Genomic DNA, 12,812 nt, shown 5'->3' with positions numbered 1-12,812 from the left:
GATTTATGTGCACGCCGCCTCCTCATGGAGCACCCTCTTAAAGTGAATTTTTGGGGCTAAAGATCAAGAGGAAGAAGAAGACAACTTTTCTCCTTTCTCACCCTCTCATGAGCTCTTCTCCAGAAGGATCAAAGATCAACCTTGCTCCCCTCTCCCTTCCAAAAAATGGCCAATCTCCTCTCTTAAAACTCTATCTAAAAACCCCTAAAAAAGGTCATCATCCATTTTTGCCTCCCTAATGCATATCTTCCCTTTGCTTAAGGGAATCATGCACTTTTTGGCTGTTTGGGGGCTTGGGTTGGCCTCAATTTGGTTTAAATCGCAAAAAGATCATGACCTTGAAATAGTTGGGGTGTTTTTTAAGCGCGAGGACCGAATTGTTACTTTCTGCTCTCTCGGTTTTTGTGGTTGTTGGATGTTTTTTTGGGCAGCTAGGTGCTCAGACTGGGCAACTACTTGCAAGGCTCTTAGGTTTAGGCCTATAAACCCCAACCCTTGCGAAAAGTGTCTGGTAAAGAGCTTCATCCATCCGTAAGGTACAAGAGACTATGTATGAATTAACATGATCCTATAACTTTAAAAATGAGTATTTTTATAGGCTTGATATCAGAGATTTTAATGTCAATGGGAGTCATTAACCACTATGCGGGTGTATCGTCCAAACCCTAATTTTCCAGAAATGCATATGAGAGAGTTTTATAGATTTCTTGAGTTATGGGAAGCTGTGCATGAATGTTATGTGATACCATATTACTCGAAAAGATATCCAACGCGCGTAACATCAAAAATTGATGCCACCTTAAAGGTAATGTGTTTTCACTTCTCAACCTGACTGACCAAGCATATGCTTTATACACTTAGGTGGTTTTGTTTAGCGTGTTTAAGGTGTTAGAGAAAGCCCCAACCTAGACAAGATCATGGGTCCTTTATGGTATGATTTGACTTTATAGAAGGATCGTTTGTCTTTCTTATGCTACGTAAACCTTTCTATCATACCTCTGGCGGATATAAGTCGAACAATACATTATTCAACCTGGGTAGGGTGAAAAGAGCTTAAATGTTTCATTCTCTTGACTTTAGAGCTACAAAGCCTTTCTGAACAATGCAAATCCCATGTTGTTGAAAGGTGGTATCTGATCGGGTTGGATTGACTACCTTCATAGCCAAATAGACTTAGAGTCTCAATAGTCTTGGATGATGGATCTGATGTTGACCAGATTATTCCTATTTAATTAGGATCGAGCCTCACTCTCAATTCTTGCTTTCATCCTTCGGGATATATACAAGATTTGAGGTAAAACGCTCTTTCATTTAAACTATGAAAATTATGGGGTCAGTTTGACTTCATCTTTTTCAAAACTAAATTTTTTTTTAAAAACGTCATTCCGAAGCGGGCAACGGGATTTCAATTCCGATGACCGACAGCTTCTTACGGGCAAAGCCCACACCAAAAATAGTGCCGAAACTCCATCAATAAGAGTTTCCCCTTGCTAAGACAGAAAAAAATCACCTTGGGAACTATTTTTTATGGAGTCATAGCAAGCAAGCATAACTTCTTTTATCAAGAGTTTTCCTGAGTACCCCCATGATGGAATTGAAAACAATGATACATCATTGTGGGAGATCTATTTAAACTCATAATAAAATATTTTTGATTTTGTATTATGATTTGGTTATATAGGTTTTTCTATAGAATCTTTATTATATATTGTTTCGGGTCAAGTATGATTTGATTTACTTTAGTTTACTCTTCTTTGATTTATATTATGGAGATTTTCTTATATAAATATCTTGTTGATACTCATTTTGTTTCTTCTTAGTTTTTTTACATATTCAAACTTTCCTTTCTTACTTCATTATTATTTTTTTTTAAGCTGTGACCTATGGAGGAGAATCTGAAGAGGACGAATGCTAAGGTCGTTTTGACTAGAACAAGAAAGAGGCGCAAATAGGCAAGGGACAAGGTGTTTTTTAATATCATAAAAAATTAGTTTAACATCTCATTGCCAATTTCTTGATCGTTCTTAATTTCCTTAACAATGTTTTGTTTAAGCGTGAATACATTTGGATAAATAATTTAAAAGTAGCTACTACATAGTCCTTAATGTGAATCTCTCAATTTCTTAACATGTAAATTTTTATTATTCCTTGTCAGATTCATGAGATTATGAAAGGTGTCTGATTTACTAGAATTGTTATAATAACATATTACTATTTTTGCTCATGCTTCGTAACTGAATGCTGATTTTTAAAGATATTCTAAGCTATTGTGTTTCACTTATTGCTTTATCCTCTTGCCTTAGAATTTTATGCATGTACTAGCACAAAATCTATGCAAGCAAAAATGTAACCCTTCTATAATTTATAACAAATTGATCTCAACAAAATGTCATTATTGCATGCTTATACATTTGCGTTAATAAGCCTTTTATGTATTGGAATTGCACAATAATCCATTGATAGAACAAGAAAAAGCTTAAGTATTGCAGCAAGTTTTACATGAAAATTCAAAATGAAGGAAAAAAAAAAACCAGTGGGCATACTAGTGGATATAATCCACTAAATAGATGTTGATTACAAGACTTTACCATTCTTATTAATTAGAGAAGGATGCATTATAATATTTGGATGATTGGTCTTAAATTTTCTTAATATTGTGAAAAATAGCTTAAAAATAATAAGGAATAAGAGATATTAATGTTGATTCATGACAGGAGATGGTGTATGAAGCATTAATTGGCAAAATGTGATGATGGTAGGAGACGACAGACATGTAACAACAGTCCGATGACAATAATCACTCGCTCATAGTTGGGTGATGATCAAATGTTAACGATCGGAGAACTATAGTTGGGCTATGACAATTGGGTTGCAACGATAGACAACGACAATTAGAGATGTCGCTTGCTAGCGGTAATTATCGATGCCTATTATCTAGAAATGCTATCTAATTATTTAGATTTCTAAGCCATCAATACATTATAGTTTAGATATCTCGTTCACATGTGAAGAATGACAGTTTATTTTTAGAATTTTGAGCAACATTTTGATTATGTTTTCAAAATACCAAATCACTTTTCATAGAAGACTTGTGTTGATTTACTTAATCACATAATAATTATTAGATATTTAAGTGCATTAAGGATCTAAAAATAAATGATATTGGAATAATTAAAAAAAAATACTTTCTAAAAATAATTTAAAAAGCTTCAAAAAGATAGTACTATGAATTTATGAAATTTCATATTTATGGCGTGAATTTTGCCTCCGATTCATCTTAAATCTGGATTTAATAAATAGAGCTATGAAGTGAATTTAATAAATCCATATTTATTAATCAGAGTCATTCTTTAAGCCAAACACACCCTTAAACTGAAAATTCAATTTTTATTTCATTTCTAATGCAATTTTCAAATTGTCAGAGTAGATTTTATTTTCTTCAATTTTTATTTCATTTCTAATGCAATTTTCAAAGTAGATTTTATTTTTGAATTAAAATATTAATCTTAGAGCAAATTCATTTTTTTAACCTCCTTGTGATAAATGAAAATCTCATTTATTTAGGATTTGTTTGGGACAGCCTGTACGTTTTAAAATAAACTATTTATCTTGAAATACGGTATTGTAAAAATTTAAATACAACATTCAGCATTTTAAAAAACACACAAACGAAATGATTATATATATTTTCAAAAACACCACAACATTTATAGGGTTGAACTTAACATTAGCTTATGATACACTGGACCTAACATGAACGCCGAAATATCTGCGGCCGATGAGTAACGGATGGGGTAAAGAAATGCAGTGGGAAGAGTTTGGAGCCTTTGTGGACGATGGAGAAGAACAGTACGAATCTACAATAGATCTCGATCTCGCCCTCTTATTAAAGCCGAAGGTAACCTAAACCTAACACGCAGTGACTCCCTTTCTCGATTTGTTTTAGGTGTTGGATTGTTTTCCGATGCGTTTGAGTTACCGGATGATAGATAGTCTTTGAGAAAATCATGGAGGTTTGTGTACTGGATGGTTCTTAGTACGCAGGGAACGATGAAACATTGTTGCGTTGTTGCACTGTTTTCATTGTCTGCGTTGAGGTTGAAGATTTTGTTCGGAGTTGAATGTCTTTCTGAACAAATATGGCTGAGGAAACAAGTAGTATATGGGGAATTTTAGGGCAGTATGTTGCAGGGGATTCCTCTTGTTTACAGTTTGTGTTTGTGGATGAATGCATGGGGCCATGGCGAAGTGGAAATCGGAGGAACGATGATTGTATGGATGAAGAGAGTGAACAGTGAAGAGGTGATGAGAAAGCTTTGGAATATAGAGACGTGGGAAGAAAATAATTGCTTCGTTGATTTGGAATGGATTGTGAGTTGATGAGAAATTTTTTTCCTCTTAAATATTTTAAACTTAGATTTCCGCAGTTTTAGCATTTAGTCAGATTTTGTGGAGTAATTATGATAATTTTTATTGCATCTTTATTCAGCTTCATCATTAGTTGCATATAATATTTTCTTGTATAAAAATACTGTTAAATTTTTCTAACATTGATATAAAAATTGTCTTTTTATACGTATTATGGCCTCTTTGCAAAACTTTATATGATGATGTAATAGCATGTTTGCGCTTAAATCATATTGTGGGCATAATTGTTCATCTTAATCAATATTATTTATTTATTTTTATTTTCTTTACTTTTGCACCCTGAGGAGTTTTTATTTACCATAGAGGTGTCTATGTTTATGCAAACTTTAGTTGATCTTGTGTAACTTCTTCTTGTGTAGGATTATTACCGAATTTTGGAAGTTAAGTATGATGCCAATGAAGAATGCATCCGGTCCAATTATATCCGTCTTGCATTGGTTTGTTTTCCAACCAGACATTTTTTATTTTAGACGCATTTACATACATACCACATAATTCTTATGTATTTATATATCGAACAGCCAAATATTCATGTTTACATGCATACCGCTCAGATCTTTAACATCTCATCAAAAATACCACCATCACTATCTTTTTAAATGTGAAATGCATCTTTCATGCGCACGTTCAAGTGGCAACAAGGTGTTGTAAGTGTAAATATCAAAATTTGGGTGTTAGATATGTAAATACATAAGTATTTTGTGGTATGCATGTAAATTTCTTTCTATTTTGCTATTTATTTTGAAATTATCTTATACTTAGTGCGTGGTGGAAGGTTGAAAGGTATTGTGATCATATTCATATAGCTTGTGCCATTTCCTTGTCATATTATGGGGAAGCATTTATTATGGTTGAAAACTGCATGTTCACAGGCATTGTCTAGTTTGACGTTTTTAAATTTTCAATTTACTTGCTTTTTATTCCCAGTGTTAGTTTGTGTCACCATAGTTGTCTTGACTGTTTCTACTTGATTGCCTAGAAATGGCACCCAGATAAAAAGAAAGGTGAAGACTGTTCAACGACAAAGTTTCAAGAGATTAATGAAGCATACAAAGGTGATCTCCTAAGTTTTGTTAAAGTATTCTTTTTTCAAAACATGATTCTCACATATTCCATTACTTGTCAAAGTGCATACTTCATGAGTCATGCACATTTTATATTGATATTTGTGTTACCAGTTTTATGAATTCAAATTGCATTTTCGCCATGCATATTGAACTTATTTATTTACTTGGTATGCACCATGAGTGCAAACTGGAACGATCCAAATGGTCATTCATATAATTGGTCGCAAATTAGATGTTTCACGACCCACTACTAATATTTTTCATTATAGAACAAATAAAATACGATTCAATATACTAGCATTGCTTATTACAGTTGTCTTAGCTTTGCTGGGTTATGTTATTGTTTGCCTCAAGCCTATTTCTTAGAATTCTGAAGTAAAATTTCTTTGAGGGCATGCATAAAAAGGCTTGATTACATGCCTTCTAATGTGGAAAGTTGACACATTTAAGTCCGCTTTGGCAATGATGTTTAGTGTTGTATTTATTGTATTACAATGTGATATGCTGCCAAATAAAGTGGACGACTATTGTGGTTGGCTTCTAGTATTACTACTATTTAACTATTATTGAAGGTCACTGTTGAATTCTATAGAAGCTTTGATATGGACAAATGGTATGACTGTAAAATTTCGACAAAACAGTAATAAAAAATTACTGTGAAGTTTTTTGGAGACATAGAACAACAAAAATGACTATTATTGATGTAAAGAAGCACAATAATACACATGGCAAGACACCACATGAGCTGCCAATTCTAGGATATAACTGCTAGGAAAATGAAAGGGCTAGCTCAATTTTCACAAAAGAAAGAAACTCCCAATTCTAAAAATACTTCTCTCTTATTCATAGAACAACCCATATTTGTAAGCACTAAGCCCCCCCTTTTTATAAGTTTGTCATCCAAATGGAAAAACACATAAAAACAAAGAGCTAAGACATAAAAATTGAACTTTAACATAATGTGGACAATAGTTGTACTGACACTCCCACATCAAACTTGCGATTAGAATGATAAAAAGATTGTTTTATTGTAAGAGTAAATATAAAAATAGTCCACCGACTATTCATATGTTGCCAATCTAGTCTCAAATTATCTTAATTTACCAATTTAGTCCATCAAATATACAAATTGATAAAAAATATTACTGCATGCGAAAATTGTAATACAAAATTTATCTCAAATTAACTGCCCCTCACCCCTCGTGACTATACAAAATTGACCTCAATTTATTCATATTGACCATTTCAGACTAATTTTGTATAACCGAGGAACTAAATTGTACAAATGTAATATTTTGAAACTAAATTGGCCTCATATGAATATTGGGAGGATCATTTTATGATTTAACACTTTTATGATATTGTGAACAGTCCTTGTTGATTATTTTATTAGAATTTTGGAGGAACTATTGGGGCAGACTGAGATTAAAGAGATGGAGATAACAAAATAAAACTAATAGAGTGGAGAGAATAAAAGGCAAGAAAGGTATGGGAACATCGATGATTGATTATTGTACTCATCCTTTTAGTAGTAAAAATCTCTTTGTGGAGCCTTTTAACTGAGTGGGATAAACTCATTGAACCACACGATGTAAAATATTTTATATATTAATTGCAAGATTGTAGTTTATTTTTCATCGTCAATATTGCTCACGCATGGTGTATTTTTTTCATTAATTGGCATTAGGGAGGTCTTATAGTGGGAGCAATGGTCACGGAAGATGGAAAGGTAAAGATTAAAAAGAAAATATTTTTATATTAAAAGGCTAGTGCAAGGACTCTTATTTGAGAGAGAGAGAGAGAGAGAGAGAGAGAGAGAGAGAGACTTGGTTTTGATGGTAGAGAGAGAGAGACGGACTCTATGATGGTAGAGAGAGAGAGAGAGAGAGAGACTTGGTTATGATGGTTTTTTGGTTGATAATCTTATCTGTTTGTTTGTCACTAGGCTTGATATATTTTTGTTATTTGTGAAGTTAATCAGCGCATGCAAATTTCCTATAATCAAGTTACATTTATATTGTTAGCAATCTAGTTATCTACTGAAGGGCTAAATATTTTGAAGTTGATTGTCATTTTATTGGGCATATTTAGTCAAGGATCATCACTCATGATCCGAGTGAATAACAATTGACTGAAATATGTATCAGGAATCTAAGATTTTTTCATTGTTCAATCCTACGCAACTACCGATTTCTAGCAAATTTAGTGGCTACGACTTGAGAGGCAGTGTTGGTGGAAGGAAAATATAAATTTAATGAAGTTTTTCATGTATTTAGTAAGTCATATATGTTTATTGTTTGTATTTTAGTTTTTTTTGTATTTATTCCTTTATTATGAATTGAATTGAAGGTCTTCTAGTGAGTGATACATAATCTGTAAACCATATCGAAATGAAAAAGAAATTAATGGATGAAGCCCTTAGGAAGAAGTTTTTAAGAAGAATAGAATGATCAAAATTATTGTTTTTAAATATCAAGGTTTAATGGCCTTTTGAAAAATATTTAAAAATTTTAGTTATATATGAAACACTAGTTAGAGAGTAATTTGATTTTTTAAAGTAATATTGTAGAGAAATGTTTTTTATTTAATGACAGAATGGATTATAAATTATCAAATAATTAAAGAAAATACATTTTGCTATCTTCATTGAGCTGCGAGGAAGGTGTTAAGATTTGTGGTAATTTTGCTTATGTTTCATAAAATAAAATTGTTGGAGAGGGTGATTTAACATTGACCAATACAAATTACTTTGTGTTCGAGGTTAAATTTGCTATTTTTATGATTTTGCGTTATGAGAAACATTGAAAGAAGTATAAAGAGCAATATAATGATATTACAAATTTTATTGTTATTGAAAAAACTTGATAAAGTATAATGAGAATCTATTTGATGGGTAATAATGTATATGCATGCATCAAAGATATGCCTCAGCTATTTAAGAAGTGTATGCTGCGATGTATAAATTTGAAAGTAGTTCTGATTTGATTAAAATGTTTTTTAGAACATGCTACATGAATGATCAACTTAATGTTCTTTTCTCATTATGTATTGTGTACAGAGATGTTTATAGAAGATATGTAAGATATAATATTCACATTTTATATATTTTTTCTAGGTGTGAACATTTTCATAGTTAGTAAAAAGTTTGGCAGATTTAAGATTGAGTACATAACATGTCATTTTATTTGATGTGAAATTAATGTTTTTTAAGGGCATCAAGTGATATTTAAATTAAAAAATGATTTTTAAGGGCGTCAAGTGATATTTAAATTAAAAAATAAAAAGAAAAAAGTGATAATTAAATAGTGTTAACTCCCAAGTAATTCCTCAATTATTTGTATGCATCCAAATTTGTCTTATGAGTATAAAAAATTTCCAATTTAGTATCTTGTCCATACAAACTTGATTTGAAATGGTCCCTTAGAGACTTAATTGAGATCAATTTATACAGTCAAGTGACTAATTTGGAATTAAATTTTTGTCACAATTTTTATTTGAGAGATCATTTTGGATCAGTTTTGATAGTCGTGATACTCCAAATCTAAATTGGTCACGCATGAATTGTTTGGAGGAAGTTTTAGATTTAATCTTATCTAAATGTGATAGGCTTAATTTGTTTTAATTTTTTACATGATAATTGTTATAGAGGCATTCCTTTATAATTAAAGCTTGGTTGGTAAAATAAAGAAGTGTTATATGTTTTTATATGATAAAATGAATTTCGACAGGTATGAGGAGATATTTTATAGATTGCAATTAGATTGGCAATATTTTTCATATAGAGTATTGGCTAAGAAATTAAATTACAAATTAAATTGTAAAAATACTAAAATGAATATGTGTGAAGTTATGAAGGTAGTGGGAAATGTTGTATCTGAGAAAAAAATGGGAGTAACTCTTACTGAAGTGCAAAATAAAATTTGACCTTTTTTTTACTTGTACAACATAGGGCAAACTGTGCCAGTGGACGAGCAAGTAAAACTGAACGTTGGGTTGGGAGGGAAATTGAGCTAGAATTTGTGTGAAAGGTCATGCTACCGATTTACAGAATGATGTGGGTAAATTTGATTTGACAACTCATGTGCCATTCTACAAGAATAAATATAGAAATATTCATAAAGTTGCCTACGAATAGTTGGGATAAAATAATATAATTAATGATGATGGTAATGACTTTTTTTTTTCAAAATAAGTTGTATGTTATTATAAATTTTTGTTTAAATAAACAAAAAGGATGATAGTATCGCTTTGTGAAATTACCAATTGAGATGTTTAATCATGAAATTAGTTTGGAAGAGTTAAAGTTTATGTAGTAAAGTTTATTATTTATTAATAAAAAATATGAATTGGAATTGGCTTTAAGGAAGATGCATAGGCACATTATTTTAGGTCTAGATGAAATGTATATTGAGATTTGGAGAGTGATGGGTGATATTATAGTAGTTTGTTTTATACTTTTTTAATAGACATTTGAAGACTAAGTTGATGCCAAACAATCAAAGAAATTATTTTTTACTATTAATATTTAAAAATAAAATCAATGTTTAAGATGATGTTAAATATAAATGAATAAAATTAAATGAGTGATACAAAAAAGCTATGAGAGCAAGTAATTGATTATATACTTAGAAAATTTCATTAGTTTTAGAAAACAATTTTGATTTCATGCCATGAAGACTACTATGGGAATGATTTTCATATTAAGATAATTAATGTAGAAATATAGAGAATATCTAAAGGATTTTCATTGATATTCACAGGACATATGATCAAGCGTAACATAAATTACTTCAGTATGCCTCAAGGTAAAATGTCGTCATGGATATTTCGACATTATTAAATAGTTTTGTGATAGAGAACTGACTAGTTTAAGTAGTTATTTAGTGGTCCAAGAGTTATGAAGTAATTTAGGTTTATGTCAAGGATTAACATTGAGTCCATATCTTCTTTTATTATTTATAGAGATGCTTGCAAGGTAAATTTAACACTGCCATCGTTGGGCCCCAAGCCTCAAATGCAAAAAGTGGACGATTGTGTTAGGTGGTCAATAATCATTGTAAAATTTTTGTCAAAAAATTATGATATGAATCATTTAAATTATTGTGTAAATGTTATGGCATTCATTGGAAGCGACATGCTGTATGACTTAAATATAGTGATAAGTGTGCAAGGGCCGCTACACTGACACCAGGGCGTATTTTTAAATCAGCAAGGGTTTCCACATTATGGATTGATGCAGATAAAGAAGTTAGTCCATGAAATTAATTTTAGGATACAATCTTGAAATATAGGTGCTCTCACAGGTAAATTAATGGAATTAAAAAATATTATGGTTCATAGAAAGATAAATATCTTATGTATTCAAGAAACTATATGTGTTGGAGAAAATACTAAGGAAATTAATAACTTAGGGTTTAAATCGGTATTTAGGTAGGAGTCATGCTAAAAATAATATAAGTGTAATTATAAATAAGTGTTTCAAAGATAATGTTGTTAAAATTAGTAGAATTGAAGATAGAATTATAACTCTAAAGATTGTTATTGATATTAAAATTTTTAGTGTTATAATTGCTTGTGCTCTCAAATAGGTTTAGATATAGGTGCAAAAGAAAAATTTTGGAATGATTTAGATGAATTAATACAAATGATACCTCTTGAAAAATTAATATTATTGAAGGACGTTTAAATGGACAAGTGGGTAGAGTGGTAGAGGATTTTAAAAATATCCATGGAAACTACGGTGGGTTGATTAATGAAAGGGTAGAACTATATTAGATTTTGCTTCAATTTATGATTTTGTTATTGGTAATACTTTATTTAATAAAAGTGATAAGCATATTATTACTTATAAGAATAGATTTAAAAAAATATAAATTAATTATTTTTATTTGAGAAAAAGAGATTGTCGATAATGTAAAGATTGTAAAATTATTCTAAGTGAAAATTTAAGTACTCAACATCGATTATTAGTTCTAGATGTTAAAATAAGAAGTTGCAGGATAAAAAATATAATGAAACATTGTCATAAAATTAAATGGGGGCACCCAAAAGATATAAATAAAATTATTTTTATAATAAACTTAAAGATTTTAAGATTTCAAAATTGGGGATGTTCATAAAGTAGCTAATTATATGTGCGATAAAGTAACAAACATTATAAAATAAGTGAAGAACGATGTACTTGTAGAATCAAAAGGAAAAGTCTTAATGAATAAAAATAATCGGTGGTGGAATAAAAATGTGCAAGAAAAAATAAAATACAAGAAATTGTGTTATAAAAATTAGTTTAAATATAAAAACTTAGAAAATTGAGAAAAATATAAGGTAGCCCGTAGGGAGTTTAAGAACACAATTATCTTTTACTGATTTTTAATAAAATACAAGAAATGTGTGTGTGTGTGTGTGTATGTGTGTAAATGTGTGTGTGTGTGTGTGTGTGTGTGTGTGTATGTGTGTATGTGTGTAAATGTGTGTAAAGATTTAATTCAAGTGTATTAAAGATGAAAATTAGAAAATACTTTTCCTCTAATTCTTTTCCTAGAGGAATGTATTTATCCTAGTTGGGTGAGCTATTTTGATAAACTTTTCAATGAAGTTTATGAAAATATGATTTATCTTGGTGATCTTAATATTATTAATAATAATTAAACTTTTTATTTTTACTGTCGCATTAGTAAAAAGGGAGTTCAGGAGGTTTTAATGAAAACTAAGGGTGAAAAATTAGTAGGACCTGATGATATCCCTTTTGAAGTGTGGAAATATTTAAGAGATTTTGGATTTTCTTGACTTTCTTAACTTTTTAATATTATTTTAAAACTAAAACGATGTCCAAGGACTGAAGGAAGAGTAAAGAGGATGCACACGAGTGTGCAAATTATAAGGAATTAAGTTAACCTGTCATACTTTAAAATTATGGGAGAGAGTAATTGAACATGTGTAGAGATGTCATACAAAGTTTTCTCATAATCAGTTTGGATTTCTGTCGGGCAAGTCTATTATGGAAGCTATACATTTATTGAGAGGTTTGATGGAGACGTAAAGAGAGTAAGGAGGGTCTACATATGATTTTTATTGATTTAGAAAAAAACTTACGATAAGGTTCCAACTTTGGAGAATTCTAGAAAGGAAAGTCGCTGATCTAACTTATATTCAAGTCATTATTGATATGTGTACAAGAGTTGTTACTTGTGTTCGAACAGGAGAATTGACCAAGTATTTTACTATTTTAGTTGGATTACATCAGGGATCAACTTTAACCCCATATCCTTTTTTTTATATTTATGGATGGTCTTTTTTGACATTTAAAGGGGGATTTGA

The 12,812-nt window shown here is 30.5% G+C and overlaps 1 protein-coding gene across 1 annotated transcript in view; it reads left to right on the top strand.

The window, feature by feature from the left end:
• The first annotated feature begins 3,725 nt into the window (after positions 1-3,725).
• The window catches only part of LOC110031347 (dnaJ-related protein SCJ1-like), a 16,574-nt gene continuing 7,487 nt past the window's right edge, over positions 3,726-12,812 (top strand). The window contains exons 1-3 of the mRNA XM_020734514.1: positions 3,726-3,898; positions 4,788-4,865; positions 5,408-5,483. Coding sequence (XP_020590173.1) covers positions 3,779-3,898; positions 4,788-4,865; positions 5,408-5,483 — 274 coding nt within the window. The 5' untranslated portion in view covers positions 3,726-3,778. The remainder of the gene's footprint in view (positions 3,899-4,787; positions 4,866-5,407; positions 5,484-12,812) is intronic.

Source organism: Phalaenopsis equestris, unplaced genomic scaffold (assembly GCF_001263595.1).
Source record: "Phalaenopsis equestris unplaced genomic scaffold, ASM126359v1 Scaffold000002, whole genome shotgun sequence".
NCBI classification, from domain to species: Eukaryota; Viridiplantae; Streptophyta; class Magnoliopsida; order Asparagales; family Orchidaceae; genus Phalaenopsis; species Phalaenopsis equestris.
This window is presented reverse-complemented; position numbering and strand designations above follow the sequence as displayed.